The following is a 20476-nucleotide window of genomic DNA, read 5'->3' on the forward strand; positions in this document are numbered from 1 at the left end:
CTTTCGCCGGGCATCAAAAAATTAATGAAAACTCATAATTGTTCCTCTCCACGGAAATCTTTAGTAAAAGGCGAAAGATTTATTCGATCTGAAGAAAAACCAGAGTATACTGAGAGAAGTTATCAGCTCTGCCCCGACTTCCCCCGACTTCAGCGTTGTCATGGAGAGCACAATCTTATGACTTTTATACCTTCATCGGCGGATCGTTCACTTTCGCATACCAATATTAACGTTTCAGGCCCTTGTAGACTTGTGTCTGATATTTGGGGTTCCCATGAGCCAGTAGTTCCAGCAGCACCTGGGCCTGTTCCTGCGTCTCCTCTAACTTAGACTTGGCCAGACATTCGGCTGCAGCCCGCACTCCTGTATGGGTGGAGAGATGACATTATACGGAGCACAAACCTTAGCTGTCCATGGCTGGATTTCTTGTTTCACAACCATCCATAAGCCGACAGGTTTTGTGTTTCTGATTATACACAGATCACCCAGACATAATAATGGTTATAAAAAAAATGCTTATGGTATCAGTGTAGTAATGAGATCCCCTGACTGGTGGAACCCAATCTCTCTCTCCATCAATGTTAGAATTATGTTTGGGCATCACATGGTGCTGGAACACAGAGAGAGTCCCATCCTCACCACCACAGTGCCAATGTCCCACTTGGAGCCCATGAGGTGGCTGCCCCAGCCATGGTGAGTGAAACAACCAAAAGGCCGATGTGGGGCAGCAGAGATCCCGCCAAAGAAATCTAAAACATTGGAAATTTCCCCAAATGCATCACAGGGCAGAGAGGAGGCCGCACAGGAGAAATGACATATAAATAACATAGCAATACATTGTGCCAACACAGAACCCTGTATATGGGAATGTGAAGGCCAATCGTATGAAATCTCTATACCTGCCAGATGACGATAGGAAGATAGAGATGGACTGCAAAATCTCCTTCAGTCACGTCCCGAACAGATACCTGCATGAAGGCTGAGGAAACTAAAACCAGAGACTAAGAACAGATACCGAGAATTACACCCGGGGTACAGGACAAGAGAAGTGGTACTGTGCAGTGTCCATACATACAGAGAATTACACCCGGGGCACAGATATTGAAATTAGGATGACGGGTTACAATAGGATACGACAGTCTCAGCCATGTTGTGAGCCTGGCAAGGAACAGGCTGCCTCCCTGGGAGAATTCCTCCTCCAGCTCTGTCGCTGTCTTTCCCTGATTGAAGGCGATAAAGTTGTTCAGAATTCGGCAGCGGGTGACCTTACTGCCTTTGTCCCAATCTTTGAAGAATTCCATGAGCCGGTTGATGGCTTCCTGCTCCTTCACGGAGGTCATGAAGGTGGCTGTGACCTGGAGAAGACACAAACTGATATTGTCATGGATCATACGGAGAGAGCGGTGATGGGTGAATCCCATGAATTCACAAACCATCAGCAATGGGGGCCCAGACAGGACACCATATACCATGCTGAGCTCCCTTCCTGTGACCCCGCTCCAGGGATCCAATCACCCATTAACACGGAACCATTGGTGCTGGAAATCTTCCCATTTACACCAGAAAATTCAACTTCATCATAAAGAGAACCAGTCATGGGCAAAATGTCCTTATAATGTGAATAGTGAGCCTGAGACGTTTATTTGTAGAAGATTCATCTGTTTATTGAGGAAGATGCCGGGCCCCGGGAGGTTCGCTGCAGTTATATGACGACATATAGGTAATAGGGGAGCATGGAGAGCCGGGCCATCCAGGAGGCAACATTCTAGGGCCCATTGAATGTGTCGGGGCCCCACCTACAGTACACCAAGCTGTGTAGCGGCCTGGCAATACTAATCGGGCCCAGGAGCCTTGGATTGTAAGCTCTTCGGGGCAGGCCCCTCTCCTTCCCCTGTCACTGTCTGTATGTCTGCCATTTCCTATGTAATGTACAGCGCTGCGTAATATGTCGGCGCTATATAAATCCTGTTTATTATTATCCCAGCCTATAAAGCTGCACATTCCCTGTTATACACTTTATAAGGAGGAGCCATCACTATATTATTATATTCCTGGATTGTAACACAAATATTAATGAGCAGGGGACTTTATAATAAAGTGATTTTATCTTTTCACCTCCACACATGGGACATGGAAGCAGCTGAACAAATACATTGCACATATGAAAGGTGAGTTGATAAAGCACTACAAGTAACACTATGTCTTTTCCCCCTACCATCAAACACCTGTGGCCCTCACACAGCACAGGGGCCCCCGCACACCTCATAACACTCACCTGCTCACCAAACTTCGAAATGATAGCCAATAATATCCCCTTGTTGTGAACCTCCAGCCAATGAAGTTTCGAAGTGAGAGCCGTCAGCCAATAAGTTCTCAAAGTTGAGATCCGCTAGCCAATAAGCCGTGACGGTAGGGCGGGACCTTGCGCTCCTAGGGTAAAGCGGCGGTCACGTCGCTGGGATACAGTATCTAGGGACTCGGCGGGCCAGGAGGGATCAGGTGATCAAATTCCAGTTCGCCGATTGGCCGGGAGGCGGAGAAGGGAAGACGACGGTCGGTCCCGGGTAGAGGTTGCTATGGGGGACACCGACCTGGAGTACAGTATTCTTCTACCGGTGCCCGGTCTGTCAGGTGAGACCCCGGGCTGAAGGACGACTTTCTCCCCCGGTACCAGTAACTAGCGCTCCACTTTTGTGTGGTCACCGGGTGTCTTAGAGGGAAACTTATCAATGCGGTGATATCTGTGTGTGGTAACGAGAATCCGAAGCCACAACTTCTTTATTAGTTGTTTGTCGGGTGTTTGGGGAAGAGTTAGAACCGCTATCGGTATTGTTATATCGCTTTCTCTGTCAGATTGGAAAGATTTTGCGTCTGTTCCTGTCCTAGGGGAAACAACCGGAAGTGAGAGGAAATCTCTACAAAGTGAGAGACAGCAAAAGAAGTGTCCCCACTGAGTGAATGCCTTTCATTTCTGTTCTGAATAGTATTTGATTCTGTATGGAATCTAAAGAAAAGTGGACATTTGTCTCCCTGATCTGTGCTGAGGGGGGAGGGGTTCAGTAGAAGCTAATTGGGTTGCGCAGGGTCAGGTGACTGGGGGGAGGGGATATACAGACCTCCATCAGGATTTGTCTCCTTGTAGGAAGATCTGCTTTTACTTCCTGTTGTTGCCTCTGCAACAGGAAGTGATGGGAGGACCCCCCAGGGGGGGCTGACAGCGGAGCCCTTGGTTATGAAGAATTTTCAGCTTCCTTCAGGACCCCGATGATGACCGGTTCTCTTTACCCCAGCACAGGGTACAATTGGTGCCCCTGTTGGATGAGTCATGTGATGGGGGCCCTGTAACCCCATTGGTCATCCCATAAGATTGTATGTACATGTGTAAATTCAATGTGACACCCCCAGACTGCTGCTGGGGCGCCATCTTGGACGTCATGTCAGCAGATCCAGAGCTGGCACTGATGTCTCCCTGTAGTGTTCCTTTTACCTTATGTGGGAAGGAGCTGGGCCAGCACAGACACCTGTTGTGGGTATGGAGGGGAGTGCACATTTTTTAGGAAATAAAAATTAATTTCTAGAGTAGTAGAATCACTGGAAGCATCTAGAACATTTGTCTGTGGTTTCCTATGCTGCCGATTGGTTGGTGGCATGGCCTCTTTGTAATCTATTGCTCTGATTGGCTGACATTGTTGTAGCTGTTCATGTTTCTGTTGCAGGTTCTCAGTGGGACCAGCAGAGGGAGCCAGTGGTGATTCTTCTGGGCTGGGCAGGTTGTAAGGAGCAGCACCTGGCAAAATACAGCTCCTTCTACCATAAGCAGGTGAGTGCTGGCAGGGGCAGGAAGATGGGCAGAACCTTCACCAGCATTGCCCTCCCAGTACCCTGGCACTGCCAACCAGACAGACATGAGGGCAAACACAATGCATTGTGGGAAAGGAGCAGAGCATCATTATCAAACAGTGTTTATATAGCGCCAACATATTACGCAGCGCTGTACATTGAATAGGGATGCACATATAGTTCTGGTTTTGCAGTGCACTACAATTCACAGCAGTAGGGTCCATGCCATGTAGCTCAGGGGCCCCTGCTCTGTGGGGCCCTACAATATGTAAACTGGAAAGTCAATTCAGGTCCACTTTATGGTTTTCTTTGGACCGTCATAACACCCCTCCCATTCTCAGCCTGCAGGTGGCGCTATTGTGACTCTTCCTCTCTTTCCAGGGCTGTATTGTCATCAGTCACACGGCTGCATGGAGGACGATCTTCTTTGCGGAGTCGTTTGGCCTCGGTTACCTGCGGGAAGAAGCCCGGAAGGTTCTCAATCTTCTGTTTGATTATGAGATAGAGGTGAATACGGTTTTCTTTCACGTCTTCAGCAATGGCGGATTCATGCTGTACCGGTACATGGCGGAGCTGCTGCACTCCGAGCCGCAGATGAGGAAGCTGCATGTGGTGGGCACCACCTTTGATAGCGGTCCGGGGAATCGCAATGTTTACGGCTCTGTGCAGGCGCTGAATACCATCCTAAGACCCAGCACCGGGTGGCCCCTGCGGTTTCTGCTCCTGGGGGCCTTCGCCATTTTAGTCTTCACCCTCCGGATCGTTCTGTACCCAATGACTCGCTTCTTCCATGAGAATCACTACGACGCCATGAAGAGAGACCCCTCCCTCTGGCCGCAGCTTTACCTGTATTCCCGCGCTGACCGCATCATCGCCTATAAAGACGTGGAAGCCATGGTGAGCGCACGCCGCCAGCGCCACCTTCCAACACAGAGCCTGGACTTTGACAAATCCGAGCACGTCAGCCATTACCGGCGCTACCCAGAGAAGTATTCCAGCGCCTGCATCGTATTCCTGAGGGACTGCGTCAACCGGGCCGCTAACTCCATGAGCCACCACCCATCGTTTTAACTGAAGAGCCGGGCACTTCCTGTGGGGTCACAGGTGGCCTCTTCCTCTATGCAGTGTGCACAAGACTGGTTCTCTTTATTCTGGGTTTTGGTTCCTCTCTGTATTACAGGCGGAGCAGTTTTTGGTTTAATTCAGAGTGTTAAAACAAAAGTTTATTCTGCTTAATTGTTGTTTTTCCTGCCCCCCCATAAACAGCCTAATGATATTTTTTAATAAATTGTTCCTGATTTCATTACGTTATCACCAGTTCTCTGTGATTTTCTATGCAGTGCAGGCAGATTGTGTCTGGTGGGAGGAGCCAGCTGGGTGCTATGCAAGGCTTCCAGAAAACATCCCAGCACCCGGCCTCTGTACTCAGCTCTAGCCCTCTGCTGTGGTTTGAGCAGAGCTGGCATTTGGGAGGAGTTATGCAAATAATAAAAATGGGTGGGTATCAGTAGGAATGGGAGGTAAATAAAGGTAATGGGCGTGGCCAAAGACAGTCTGGGATGTATCTTCAGCCAGGAAAGAGGGTGGGCTCTGTCTTGCTGCAGCTTCTAATGTACTTTGTGAGAAGCTCAGTGTGCCGAGTAAGAAACATTAGTCTTGGAGAGGGGTCGGTACAACTGTGTGAGCCTGAAGGGGGGCATGAGGGCAATATGAGGTGCTGTAAAATTCCTGATGGTGGGAAGAGTTTAAGTATGTGGGCGAGGCTATAAGGTAATTATTCAAAATATGAGGCTGGAGGCCCAAAATTCACCCAACTTAAATTTTTCCTTTTATTGAGTGAATATTTCAATATAAATAGATGCTGGCTGGCAAATTAGCTTTACCTTTTATTAGGGGTAGATAAGGGCTGTGGCCCTCGTATTCTGCTTCATCGGAGGGTGTCACATTCCCAGTCACACAGAAGAGTGAACCACCTCTGACTTGTAACTGTGCATGTTATTTGTAGAGGAGATGCTGGGACTTGTAGTCCTCCTGCTGGGAGATCTGATATTTAATGCACACTTTCCATTCACATATAGATGTGTACGCAGCGACATCTATTGGCTGTAGGTGGAGACGTCAATGACTTGCGCGCGCCATCTGTTGGTTGCAGCCGGAATAGTCAGTTGTCTTCGGGCGCCATCTAGTGGTTACATAAGTCAGCAATTTCCTGGAAAATCTTCACAATCGCCTCTATGGATTGTGAATTGCTACCACAGCAATAGTTTCAGCGTACACAAGCTACGTCTATCGGTTATAGCTAATTATCGCAATCCTCAGAGCTGTACGATCGCCCTCTATCGGGTGTATTAATCGCTCGCAGCTATCTGCAATAGTCTCACGTCTATACGAGCGCCCTCTATCTGTTCTAACCATCTATTGCAGCTCCCTGCATTTTTACTTAGAGCTGGACGAGCGACCTCTATAGGTAATAATGAGTTATCGCAGCTCCCTGCAGTAGTCCCGCTGCTACACGAGCGCCCTCTATTGGCTATTTGGTGTTTTTCCTGCTCTGATAGGTAAAACCTGTGATCTGAGTTTAGTGAATGTTTTCATTGTTTTTTGTTGTATTAATTGGGCAAAGCGCTATCTGTACAGGATCCCATACAAATAACACAGAGAGAAGCAGCCCATCACGCTATTTGTGCTCATAACTCTGTACAGACTAGGTAATATAATGTCTTTAAATCAGAACACAATGACAGGTCCTCTTACTAGATCACCACCCAATGGATCACTTTTATTCATCTGCTGTCTGTGTTGCTTATTTGGGTAATGAATGGGCATTTCCGATTAATTTTTTTTAAACAATGTTTTTTTTTATCAGCCCTAATATTGAATCCATTGAAAATAGCACACAGTGTATGGAGACCATCAGAGAATAAATCTCACAAATTTCTTCTGACTTCCTGATGTGTTTAGTATTTCTGCTAAATGTATGTAGAGTGAGATTTCCTCCAAAAGGAGAACAGAAGAAAGCTGTGGTTTTGGTGTAATGCACATAGTACCCGTTATCCATTCTCACAAATGATTATAAATCCCTAAAAATTACAGAACAACACAGATTTTGGGGGGAAATGCTCTCTTATTATTATTATTATTATTATTATTATTATTATTATTTTGTAATCCCTATTAAAGGATCTGGCTAAAAAAAGAGGTAATGGGGTCCCACAGATAAAACGGGAAATATTATATTCGGTGATCTCAGCTATAGAAATGAAAGCCAAACATCCAGCCGGTAACAGAAGCAGAAGAGTGAAACTCCAGGTGATGAATTCCTATTGGTGAAGTGATTGGATTGAATCATTTGGGGGCCATCGATGTGGTCAGCCATCATTCTTTATAAGGAAAAGTCCCGGCACCATGTCTAGCAATGAAATCAATTCATAAAAAGCTTTCTTCACTCCATGCTTGTTCCGGGATCTGTAACTTGTTACAATTGGAGGATCAGTAATTAAGTCTCAATATTATTGTCAGAGGCAAATATGGCCCAAAATGCCTGAAAAGTGAATGTGGCCCTACACCCTTCATGGCAGAGATTGTGTAAGTGTTATAACCTAATTTGACCACCAGAGGGCAGAAATTATCAGTGTGCAATGCTTGGCCAAAAACCCCAAATTAAGGAAATACTTCAATTCCAAAATATTAATATCAGGTGGACATCTTGGTCCTTACACAGTACCACTTCTCTTGTCCTGTACCCTGGGTGTAATTCCCGGTATCTGTTCTTATTGTGTATGTATGGACTCTGCACAGTACCACGTCTCTTGTCCTGTACCCCAGGTGTAATTCCCGGTACGTGTTCTTATTGTGTATGTATGGACTCTGCACAGTACCACTTCTCTTGTCCTGTACCCCAGGTGTAATTCTCAGCATCTGTTCTTATTTTGTATGTATGGACTCTGCACAGTACCACTTCTCTTGTCCTGTACCCTGGGTGGAATTGGTCAGTACCCTGCTGTGAGGTTTTCATGTTATCCGCCAGTCATTATAATGAGACTTTTATCTTTTATTGGGTATTATTGAGCAATGATCAGCACTCTATTCTCTGGGGGGCGCCACCTCTTTATTCCGCCATTGACCCAGCAGGGGGCAGCGATGGCCGATTTCGTTGCTCCACACTCGGACCATAATTTTAAAGTTCAGTAACACAGAGCAACCAATCAGAGCTCATCGTTCACTTTACAGCAGTGAAATACAGTCTTTGATTGGTCACTGAGAAGGGGTGGGCATCATGTCTGTGGCTGGAGATGATGTGTATAATTATATTGTCAGCATCTCGGGGTCATTGTTTGGCCCTCACACTCACTGTCATTGGATGGTGTGGTGGTCATGTGATTAATGCCATGTGACCCCTGCATGTACCCCATGGAAGCTCCACTGAACCCCCCCCCCCCCAAGAACTTCAAAGGGGGAAATAGAAAAGTTATTTAGTAATACATGAAAGTGAAAAGATAAATCCAATAGGGGTCACATGGTCCAGGCGCCATCATGGAAGAGCCGCGTTTCTGTAATGCGAGAATCAAGCGATGATCTTAGGTTCCGCTTTGTAAACTTTCTGCTGATGAGGACAAAATATCTCGGGATTATTGGTTATCCCTTCCTAAATCCCGGACTTGTATCTGACCCTGACCGCAGAGAAAAGAAGCGTTTCCCGCGCCAAGATTGGACACCAGGACCTAGCGGGACGCCGCGGTGATTCATCTGCAGGCGGCGAGCGCCCGGCTGGTTGATGAAGTGTCGCCGATTCTTCGCCGCTTTCCTCCACTTTGTAATCCGAGTGATGAGGAGGAAGAAAAAATAATCTTAATCAAAACTCATAATAACAATCGTCTCATTTTGGTGGGGCCTCTCGGTAGTGCCGCGCGGCGGTTTAATTAAGTGCCGCGCCTGCTGGGATCGTCTTATTTCCATAACAAACTGGAGAGTCTGTCTTAATGCGACGCACCTCATTCATTACTGGTAATTAGATATAGATCCCCAACAACATCGTCCTTTTTGATAAATTGCCCCCCAGGCGCTCGCTGTCACACGATTAGCATGTTTGCAATGCATCCGATAAATCACGGCCCCGATCTCCGCGTCGTCCTCCCGGCTGGGGATGGGGGGGGGGGTAGTGTGCGGGGGGGGGTATTTTCGTGATTTAGACATTTTGAGTAGCCCCGGAACACTCGCTGCACGGCGCAGTCATATTATTTACATATAAATCTGCAGGCCGAAGTGTGAGAGAGTTTTAATGGTGATTTGCAGGAAGTGGAGAGCGAGCGCTAATGAGGCGCAAAATTAGGTGCGAGACCCGACAGCTGAGGAGAGGACAACAAAATTCACACACTGCACTAAATGTCAGCTCCACCCAAGTCAGGTTTCCTTTTGGAGGAGCCAACTGAGTCCTCAGGGGCGGGGCTATGGCTGACCCTCAGAATCCCACATATGACCACAGGCACTCCGGGCACTTTCTGCGCTTGATGAGCCTATTTTATATTTGAAGTATTTTAGAGCTGCACCACCTGATGTAACTTTTATTTTAGTTGTGCAGTTTGTGACGGCAGATTCATATTACTGTGCAGATTCACCTTCTCTGTCCTGGTCATCAACATAAGAAAATGGCCCTGATGAAGAAGCTAAAATCACCTGAAACGCATTGATGGTTTGATTACAAATTGAACAAATAAAATGTTTTAATTGGATGATTTCTCCATCGGAGGACCCGACTTCCGTCCTAAATAAAAGAGACGACTTAAGGAACAGATTCCAAATACAAACTTTGGGTTTTGTCCTCACTGCGGCCCCTGTCACCTTTCCTCGTTTTCTAACAGAAATTTTGTGTGAATATCTGGTGAAAATAAACTTTTTGCTCCTCCTTAGTTGTGTTGGGCTGTAATATGTGAATGCGGAATGATTGGAGTGAATGTTTCTTCCCCCCATGGCCGGCACTGCAGATATTTTTCCCCCCGCACGGGCACAGCAGTTCCCTGAACCTTCGCTGTCACCGGACATATTCACCGGACAGGAAATGTTTGTGGAGGATCTGAGAGGAAGACGCGGCTCACATTCCCCCAATACGCAGATTCATCCTCACTAACTGAATCAGCAGCAACGGCCCTGCAACCGGAGATGGCGGCCTGGCCCTGTGTGTGCCCACGAGGTGTGAATTACCAATGGAACAGACAGAAAATGTAATGAAGGAATTGCGAGGACAAGGGACGAGCGGCCCAGCACTATCGATCCGTCTCTAGAAATATTTGTAAACTGCTGATAATGGCGCCACATTGTACCCTCCCCGGGCGCTGTATCCGCTGACCTCCAAATGCGATTTCTATAGATCTGCACCTGAGTGCCACATAACAGGTACCCAGAACAGCCAGGGCCGAGCCGGCACGAAACCCAACACCGCGCTCCCTGGCCTCCTAATGCAAAGTATATAGATCTGTTTGGGCTGCGGATTGTGTTACCCCCCCCCCCCCATTCGGGAGAATCGAGGACTAATGCAGCTCCAATAGACTTCATTACATCTGCCTGGAACAATGGGGACATTTCCTCGGCCCCCACCCGGCCCTCCAGCTTGACAATAACCTTTCACCTCTCCCCAGCCATATTGATGAGGTCAAGGGCCATAGCACACACGCCCAAACCAATCAATTCAAATTGGCTTTTCATATCTGCCGCATGATCAGGAGATCCTAATCCCTCCCTGAGCGGCTGTGTTTGCTGTAAATAACATTTGCCCACCACAGATAACTAGGGCCGAGACAAATGGGGGTTAAATAGCTATTTGCCCTTCAACTCCTTTCCTCCCCCCTCCACCCACAGAGCAAATGGCGGAGCCCCCTGGCAAGGTGGGCCATAGAGATCGCCGGGGGGGTGGGGAAAATCTACCAATGCCAACCGGTTTATATCTGCGTCCAGGAACAATAATTGGCACAACGTGAATTACGGCCAGGTGGAATCCCCGAATTATAATTGGAGGGGGGAGGGCAGGGCGCAGGGTTTGGCCCCCCTAGGCTCAGTACATATCTCTAACGAATGGGGACAATAAAGGGGAACTCCAACCAGAACCAGGAGGTGTGCAAGGGTTAAGATGAGAGAAAATGACCAATTGGACCAACACTTCTGGATCCCTCAGAACCACCAATAGCCAGAAATACACGTAGGGATCAGCCAATATATAGCGGGCAGGATCCCTTTGTGACCCCTTGAAACATGGACCCCATAAGGCCTCTGGAGGGCCCCATACAAGTCATTTTGCCTCCATCGACCGTCCTTCCCATAATGCACCCTGCCCCCCCCCCGGTCTGCCTTTTGCCCATAATACCCCCTGCTACCATTCCCTCACCTGGTAATGACGCCCTTTGGCCATTCACACGATCTAACAGAAAACGTGATTGATCGGTGTGTATGTGTCGGGGTGACCTTCCCGTTCCATGGTCCAGTTCTGTTGCCCGGGTGCCCATTGTAGGCACTTTCGGTGGTGGTCAGGGCTCAGCCCGGGCACTCTGATTGGTCTGTGGGTACGCAGCCCCCATACCGGGCAATCTTTGATGTTCGGTGTATGGTGACATCTTCCTATCATGCTCGGCAATCGGTGTTTCAGCATTTGGTCCTACAGTAGCTTTTTGTGGGATCGGACCAGACGCCCCCTTCCCCCTCCAGACCATAAATGATCCATCGGCCCCAGTGCACTGCTTGACCTTTTCCCCACATTTGTTGGGTACTAACCAGGGGCTCCCCATAAAACCCGGCATTTTGGAGGAGCTCTGACCCATCGTCCAGCCATTGCCATTCCACCTAACCAGGGGTCATGTTTGGGGTGATCGGTGTATATAGGGGTGCCATGTTTGGGGTGATGTGTATATAGGGGTGCCATGTTTGGGGTGATTGGTGTATATAGGGGGTATCATGTTTGGGGTGATCGGTGTATATAGGGGTGTCATGTTTGGGGTGATTGGTGTGTATAGGGGTGCCATGTTTGGGGTGATTGGTGTGTATAGGGGGTATCATGTTTGGGGTGATCGGTGTATATAGGGGTGTCATGTTTGGGGTGATTGGTGTATATAGGGGTGCCATGTTTGGGGTGATTGGTGTATATAGGGGTGCCATGTTTGGGGTGATTGGTGTGTATAGGGCGTGTCATGTTTGGGGTGATTGGTGTGTATAGGGCGTGTCATGTTTGGGGTGATTGGTGTGTATAGGGGTGTCATGTTTGGGGTGATTGGTGTATATATAGGGGTGCCATGTTTGGGGTGATTGGTGTGCATAGGGCGTGTCATGTTTGGGGTGATATACCCCGTGACAGGGTCCCTTTAGATGTCTCATAATCACATGACATTCATGTTTTCTTCCCACATTTAGTATTTATAATTCATTTCCTATATTTGGTGTTTAGTTCTCACAGACTTTCCAGTGGAAAAAGAGACTAACAATGGCTGTAATGTCCAGCTATGACCAGCAGGTGGCATCATTGGCTCAGGTGTCACCATGCTGAATGTACACCAAATATTAGGGGATCCCATATACATGTGATTGGGGGGGGGGGACATCTGGTACAATAGATTCATTGAATCCAAAAGATTCCACAATACCCATAATACATGAATAATACATTGTTACTGGAATATTCCCAGTGCTGAGCCTTTTCCTTCCTAATCTGATGGTGATCCATTCTTAGTGTTTGGAGTTGATCAAATTTTGTGGGCTTCTGCTGGTGTGAATGCTTTGAGATCTGACCACAGGTTCCACAGGAGTTTCCGGGCCATGGGTCTAAAATTTGTCATCTCTGAGCCACCTCGGTATCACTATTCCCCAATGTCACCGCGCTCCACCTTGTTGGGAAATTCACAATCACCATATACACCTGGGGGAGGCCGCTGCTGGAGGAGGATTGGATCCCATACATTGTTCAGGTAAGTATTCTGGGGCAGAATCATGAGTTGCCCCACTCCCATGGATGAGAAGCCCCCCACATGGATGGGCCCTAAATCCTGTCTCAGGATGATTCGCAGTTGGCACAATACAGCACTCATGGCGGGGGTCGCCTTTTCTTTTCCCAACACTCAGAAGGACTTTTCCCATCTTCCGCTGTCCATTCTTTGCACTCCCCGCAGGATTTCTGTCCTTTTTCTTGGAAAGAAGCCGAGCGGGTACTTTGCTGCCCTATTAGAATTGGATTGCAGAAATATTATTTGTTTTTGGCTTCTCACAGAGCCCCATTGTTAATGCATGCAGTAGTGCATGTGGCAGTGGTCCAAATGGGCCCCACATTTCCCCTGAGGCAGTTTCCTGTTAGCACCTTCTATCTGCCATGACCCCAGGGGTAGAATCAGACTTTACCCCAACACTTGTTTGCAGATTTGTCGTCTGTATGGACCCGTTCATATGAAGGCGATTCCTCTATCCTGCAGGCTGGCAGTTCATAGTGGAGGTTCATGTAACGCTGATACAGCATCCGGGGCCCCAGCAGCGCGGTGGAAGGAAATGGAGGCGGAGTCACAGGCAAAGATTTATATCATTTAATGTCAAATGTAGTTTACAAATGGTAATGACAAGTCGCTTATTTTTTTCATTTTTCGGATTCTGATATCATATACAGTGACACACGTCATTAACACCACTGAAAGGGCCGGGGCCGACCTCTTTGGGAAAGGATTTTTTTTTTATTTTTAGCTTTTATGAAGATTTTCAGCCTCATTTTTATATTCAAACAAAACAACAAATTTCACAAAATTCCCCCCAACCATAAAAAGTCAAAAAATAAATACTGAAAAAAAAACACATTGGGCCGCCAATCAGGGGGCGTAAGGAGGATGCTGCCCAGTGACTCTCCGCAGCGTTCCCAATTTCTGACCAATGGTAGATGATGATTTTTAGGTCCCATTACCATATATGGAGTGTCAGCATGCACTGCCTCATAACAGCCAATCAGACGCTGCTCCTGGCTGGAATGTGAGCGCTGCAGGGCGGGGTGAGCCGCATTGGGTGTGTCAGTATTCTGTGCTTTCTATTTTTAAAGTTATATTCTGGCCAATAGAGACATACAGGATACAGCCAATCAGCAACACAACTCCGCCCCTCCCCCATAACATGGTTTTACTTCTTGTAGATCCTGCCAGCAAATATAATTTTTCCTTACTGTAACAGTGACAACATTGTCCCATCTGTAATGAAATGACACAGCAGTGTTGTCACCCTGTAGACAGCCTCAGACTCATAGGCTGAGAGGAGGAGAGAGCAGAGTCATAGATGGCATTCTCCTCCTATGCCTGGGCTGTGCTGTATGGCAGCGCTGTGTAAATCTCAGAACTGGACAGACAGAATACAGGTAAGCAGTTTGCATTGTGTGATCCATTTGAGGCCGGAGCTGAATTCCCTATCAGTGGCAGAGCTCAGATTGATGCTGATTAGAGGAAACCTTTCACCAATGAGGAATTTATTGCGACCAACCTGTGGCAGCCTAGAGGGAGATGTCACCTGCCCCGGGCACTGGGTGGGGGGGGTAATAATTATGTTCAGGGATTACAATTGAAATTTTTTAATATTTTTTTGAAATTTCAATCTTTTGGGGATCATCAGATCAGCAAGTTGTGACCCCAAATACATCACCAATTAGACTTTTTGTTAAATACTTAAAAAGGTAACAAAAAATCCCCAAAATAAATTAATCTTTTTGCTATCCCCGCCCCCCCCATACGGAGCCCCAGCCATAAAAGGAAGCCATTAACATGTTTGAGGCTATTTATACACAACATTGTAAACATATAAGTTATATTACATGTGCTTCGCTTATCTCCGCTTTCTGCTTTTCCCTGCTTCATTTACAGTTAAAAAAATATATCACAAAAACAGCACAGAGGGGAAAATCCAAAAACAAAACATGAAGGAAAGTTTTTGTTTTAAAAAGAAGGAGATGGATCAGGCGTGTTCTGTACAAGGTCCGATCGCTGCGGGGGTGGAGAAGGTGTAACAAACTGCATGGCGAGTCCTCCGCCTACAACACGCTGGGCAAGGGTAAAAAAATCAGCAGCAGGAACAGGGAGAAGAGAAAAGGTGGAGAGCGGCGCGGGGGTCCGGGGGTCTCTCCCCCGTAGTGCTAATGGAAGAAGTGGAAGCCACAAGAGTTCCATAGGTCTGCAAATGTCCGTTTTCACTTATAATTTATTTACTCATCAAGTCTATTAAAGTGTCTTTCAGCTTCCATATTGTCCCTCGGTCACATTTTAGGCCTCCAGAAAGGTGTGAGGACAAACAAGGAGGGAAGGGGAGGACGAGCGGTGTGTGGGAGGTCGGAGTGATGTCCCTCACACAGGTTTCACAAGTAGACGCGTCTCAAGTCCCCGGGAGATGTGATGGTGTTACACTGCGGACACAGCTTCTTCGCTCCCTGCAAGGCGGACAACAAAGACGCAGATTAGGCAAGAACAATGATGAGAGGTCACATGAAGTGGCTGCAGCAAACGGGATTTATATAGCACCAACATATTACGCAGCGCTGTACAATGGTGGTACATGAAGTGGCTGTAATAATAAACTTCATTTATATAGCACCAACATATTACACAGCGCTGTACAATGGTGGTACATGAAGTGGCTGCATCAAACGGGATTTATATAGCACCAACATATCATGTGGAGCGCCTGGTGCACGATCAGTTTTTTGTTCCACTGGGTTTAGTTTTGGGTATTGTTTTGACACGAGAATATGTTGGCACACTGCAGCTCTTCGATAAAAATTCCCTGGTGGAGAATAAATTGTGCATGGACCTGGAAGATTCTTACCCAGAGAATACTTTGGTGAATATCAGATTCATTACTTTATAAATAGACCTTTATGCATTCCTGGGCCATGGAATTTAATGACCGTAACAAGAAGCATTGGGGGAGCCATCTCTGGCCTGATAGGTGTAATGTCGTGCTGCAGGAAGGAAACAGAATGTTTTGGCCAATGGTAGATTCCCTGTTTTATAAATACGGGCTGCATGTGCCCACCAGTTGGATTGCCTTGTTATATAAAGTGTCATCCAAAATGGCAGCACCCAACTATGCTAAAATGCAAAGATGGCAACTGGATCATCAAAGAGGTCCTGCTCCATAATATTATTATAGGTGATAGCATGGATTTAAGAATGAGCGAATCTCAAATTTACTGTTTTTATCAGGAAGTAAACAGACAGTGGAGTAGCAGAAAGCTGGATGATTTCTAGAAGCACAGAATATAACTGGGGATTAAGGATTTAAAGTAATGATAACAGAGACTGCTGATCCAGGGGTCATTGGATAAATTTGTGGGATCAGGAAGGATTCTCCCCGGATGTCATACACTGAACCCAGAGTTTATAAAGTGTTTTTCCTTCCTCTGCATTCACTTTGGGAATATAGTTGTATCTGGAATATTCAGGTTTTCATGTTTATTTCCTTAGTGTTTGAACTCGATGGGCTAACCATGTAACTATAGATATATAAATAAAGGGTTTGCTGGTTGGTGAACATTCAATATATTGCAATAAATGGCCACATCCCAAATATAGACCAAATTGATATGTGCAGAGAAACGGGACCTTAACGGCATAGATCAAACTCCTTAAACATTTTATTGGTACATATATATACATATATATAATAATATGTAAAGGACAGAGTATATATTCCAATATACAGAGATACAGCCACACATAAAGTTTGCTTCTAACAGGGCAGAGCCCACAGGACATCTCATGGAGGATCGTTTCCTCTATCCCAGGCTTCTGGTCTCAGCATTTGGTTGCTGCTTCCCATTTATTGGCGCTCATCGCCCTTCTCCTTACCTGTGTGAACGCGCTTTGGTGCTTGGAAAGTCATACTAGAGTTTGATGCTGCTTTATTATATTAATTAGTCTCATTAAGCTTCATCCTGAAGAAGGGATATTACACCACGAAACGCATCAATGAAGTGGACGTATGTCTGTATATTGTAATATAGGGACACAGTGGTTCCCATTCCGGGGCACTGCAATGTCTCATGCCTTACTTTTTATTATGATGTACCAATAAAATGTTTCAGGAGTTTTATATATGATATTAAAGTCCCTCTTCTCTGCACATATTCATTTCATGTAGCCATGGATCCAGGGGAGCACAAAAGATCCTCCATGAGTCCAGCAGAATGCCGATTGGACAGCTGTCAGTTTGCCGATGGTGATTGCGGCATTCTGCTTGGTGAATAAATTCGATTTACTGCTCACAGAATCCTATATTGGTGAATCCTGTATTGGTGAATCTTATAGAAACATCCCAAATCAGAGGAATGAGATAATGTCCCGTGTGCCTCCTCTATGAAGGTTTTTATATTTCATTATTGCTATATATTTGTATAATTGATTGTTTGCCCATGAACCCGTCAGGTCAGCGCTGAGACGTTACTGATGGTGGCAGAATGTGCGATTCACTGGATATTATTATTATTATTATTATTAATAATATAAATATCCTTCTTTTTCTTCTTTCTTCTTCCTATTATTATTTTTATTATTATTAATATCCCTCAGAGTTCATGAAATTACATGGTGCATTTTTTGCACATTTGGTATGCGCGGGGTTATAGGATGCAGTAGCGCTGCTTATGTAATGAATGTAATGTAATACTTATTGTTACCAGGAAGTAGCTGATGCAGCAAGGGGGGGGGGCGCCATGGATTACACTGGGGACTATTTTTCATGTTGGTTAAGCACACAGATGATGAGATGTGACCGGGCCTCGGGTCTCTGATAATGTGCCCCAACTTACTAGAAAATATTAGTGCAGCAGAACCGTCACCTCCTATGGCTAGCTACGGTCTGTGCTGGCCTAGCTCCTCCATTTGTTATATAGCAATACTATAAGGCAGAGGGGTCCCATTAATATTCACAAGGTGACTGAAGGGAAGTATCTAATGGAACCTTTTTTGCCAATTGAAATAAATTGGGATTTATATAGCACCAACATATGACACAGTGCTGTACAATGGTGGTACATGAAGTGGCTGTAATAATAAACTTCATTTATATAGCACCAACATGTTACACAGCGCTGTACATTACATAGGGGCTACAAATGTCAGACAGTGACACAGGAGGAGGGGAGGACCCTGCCCCAAAGAGCTTACAATCTAGAAGGCCTACAACACAAGGGGTTCTATCTGCATGGAGTTTGTACAGTCTGCTTAGACTTTCAGACATTATTGCTTAGCAATCGTCCCTCCTAAAGCCACTTAAAAGAAAGCCCTTCATGGAGAATGCTTGTGAACTCCCACCTGTTCTAGCAGAACCCAGCCCTATAATTCGGCCTTTGCACCACCTGCCCTTTAGGATGACGCCAGCTTGGTCTTCCAGCTCTGCTGTTACCCTATAATGGGGCGCACCTGCCCCGCTAAACCCGTTTTATAAGATGGGCGAGATATTGGAGTCTTTCATCCCCTTGCATATAAAATGGTTTCCTTCTGCAAACTACTCCGCGCCTCCCCTTGCAGCCTATTAAACCCCAAATCGCTTATTGCAAAGGGGGGAAAGGGTTTGCAGACGAGGCCGGCGGCCCTCCGCTCTTTATTTGTAGATATCGAATATACACAATGAGGGTCTATGGGCAGATTATTGTGGACACATCCAGAAAGGTGGGCAATGTTTGGAAAGCTGGCAGTCCGGAGAGGGTGGTGGGTTGTTGGCAAAGGTAAAGGGCAGACTTAACGAGATTACACACATCGACTTTGATCAAGACACAAAAGCAGCGAGGCGTTCCAAGGCTTTTATTGGCATCTTCGGGCTACGTTTTAATGGTTACATTAGTAGCAGGCTATTTCAGGCAGCGAGGTTTAATAAATTGAGGGCTGAGAGGAGGGAGTGGGGGGCTCCTGGAACACATGAGAGGATGCTTATTAATTGTTTCCCAGCACAAGTGCCAAGATCCTTGATGTGTGTGTATGTTTCTAATCCGCCCGGCTGGGAACGCTCACTCATTGGACCACAATACAAAAAGATATCGGTGCAAATGTGGCATCATCCGCCAGAGCTGCTGCTAATCACCGGGTTTGTCTGCAGCCACAACCAGAACTTTTCCAGCTGCTCACAAGAACTGCAGAAGTAACTTGCAATATTTTAAATCAGCACTTTTCATTAAAATATTTCCTGGTGATCCTGCCACGAAGGTCCTTGTTTGGGCACTTCCTATTAAGGAATGGAACTGTGGTACTAATTGAACTTCTGCATGGTCACACAGTTGCATGCGGCTCTGGTGGTGGTCTTGCGGATACACTATGCAGCCATGCTAGTGAATTCCTTGCACACTAACACAAAACCTTGCACATAAATTTCTATTTAAAAAGTAGGAATAAAGTAACCAAACGTCCATTTATAAAATGCAGGTCGTGCAATACAGATGCCTAACCACTAGGGGGCTGTTACAATCAGGTCAATGACTCCAACCCATGTGCTTTAAAGAAAGCTTCAAGTACGATTATTATTATTTATTATTACTTTGATATTACGATGACATTGAAACCCCCACAAACCAATGCATACTGATCTGGGGGCAGATATCGGTAAATGCCTGAGGTTGTCAAGTACAAAGAGTCGGATAATGACACTGAATATAGGAATATCCTGGCCCTCGAGGACCGAAGTTGGACAGCTGTGGTCCAGGCAGTATTTTGGGATGACGGCTGGAATTTTAAGGTTACAATTAGATTTTTAGCAACTTGTGTTAGACCGACAAACTTTTCTTATACCTTGTGTGCTGCATGTTGAGGAATTTTAGAATTGGTCGACACCTGTAAGTATTAAACAGAAATACATGCAGGCTGACACCTCTGAAGTATTAAAATATAATGATGGGCCATCATGGAGATTTCCTGTACTTAGAGACCTGGAATGAATTGCAGTCATTAAGGTCAGAACTGATTTTTCCAGGTCCATGACTTGGGAGGTGTTGAAGCCAATGGATCATTACGACCTAACAAGGGCAGGCAGAAGTTGTCCAGGCCATTTGTTTTTATTTTACTACAGCTGGGTGGCAGTAAATGCTGGAATTTGTAGTTCCCCATCAAACTTACAAGTTGCCCACCCACCCTTTGGACCCTGCTGAATCTGAAAACTCTCCAAAGACGGAACTAACTGCACCAATTAGAGGCGTCTAGGCTGGGCTTGATTCTCAGACGACATGAAAGAGTCAAGCTAATGATGTGAAGCCGCATAGAGACCCAACAATGTGAGAGAGCTGAAGTAATCCGCCCGCAGGAACGGCTGTTCTTATAAAACTGTAAACAGATTTTCTGTTCCATAATTAGAGCGTTCTCCATGTCTAGAAAAAAAAAAACCTCCACCCAGAATGGCTGTGAAATGGCCCCAGGCCTTACCAAAGTGCGCAGCCAACATTCCTCGCAGTGCACGTGCCAGCACTGAATGGACGTCAGGGGCATTGTGTACGAATCCTGGGGAGGAAACAACAGGAATTAGTTCTACAGATATTTCAGCAATAATTGGAAATTGTTAGTAAGATCCTTACTGCAAATACAAAAAACAAAACTCAGAGTCATTCTATAAAAACTACAAGTAGAAAAATTGGAATGTTTGAGATGGCTCAGCAGCATGATACATT

At 46.0% G+C, this 20476-nt stretch overlaps 2 protein-coding genes and 1 non-coding gene across 3 annotated transcripts in view; 1 reads left to right on the forward strand and 2 right to left on the reverse strand.

Annotated features, from left to right (window-relative positions):
- Positions 1 to 4: 4 nt before the first annotated feature.
- Positions 5 to 108, reverse strand: LOC140337513 (U5 spliceosomal RNA). Its single transcript, XR_011922055.1, has one exon. It is a non-coding gene; the product is annotated as a U5 spliceosomal RNA (small nuclear RNA).
- A 2325-nt stretch (positions 109 to 2433) lies between these two features.
- TMEM53 (transmembrane protein 53) lies at positions 2434 to 5116 on the forward strand. The gene is made up of 3 exons (XM_072419274.1): positions 2434 to 2631; positions 3717 to 3820; positions 4222 to 5116. Exons 1-3 carry the CDS (start codon positions 2577 to 2579, stop codon positions 4909 to 4911), a joined length of 849 nt encoding a protein of 282 aa, XP_072275375.1. The 5' UTR covers positions 2434 to 2576; the 3' UTR covers positions 4912 to 5116.
- Positions 5117 to 14596: 9480 nt separating this feature from the next.
- RNF220 (ring finger protein 220) overlaps positions 14597 to 20476 on the reverse strand; it is a 145805-nt gene continuing 139925 nt past the window's right edge. The window contains exons 13-14 of the mRNA XM_072420619.1: positions 20235 to 20309; positions 14597 to 15256 (exon numbers count right to left, since the gene is read on the reverse strand). Of these exons, the coding sequence (XP_072276720.1) occupies positions 15185 to 15256; positions 20235 to 20309 (147 nt within the window). The 3' untranslated portion in view covers positions 14597 to 15184. The remainder of the gene's footprint in view (positions 15257 to 20234; positions 20310 to 20476) is intronic.

This window comes from Pyxicephalus adspersus, chromosome 8 (genome assembly GCF_032062135.1).
Source record: "Pyxicephalus adspersus chromosome 8, UCB_Pads_2.0, whole genome shotgun sequence".
Lineage (NCBI taxonomy): Eukaryota > Metazoa > Chordata > Amphibia > Anura > Pyxicephalidae > Pyxicephalus > Pyxicephalus adspersus.

What these genes read in the sequence shown, in the direction of transcription:
- TMEM53 (XM_072419274.1), top strand. Translation starts at nt 2,577, where the DNA reads ATGGGGGACACCGACCTGGAGTACAGTATTCTTCTACCGGTGCCCGGT. An exon ending in ACCGGTGCCCGGTCTGTCAG is followed by an intron (nt 2,632 to 3,716) that starts GTGAGACCCCGG and finishes TTTCTGTTGCAG; the next exon opens with GTTCTCAGTGGGACCAGCAG. An exon ending in GCTCCTTCTACCATAAGCAG is followed by an intron (nt 3,821 to 4,221) that starts GTGAGTGCTGGC and finishes CTCTCTTTCCAG; the next exon opens with GGCTGTATTGTCATCAGTCA.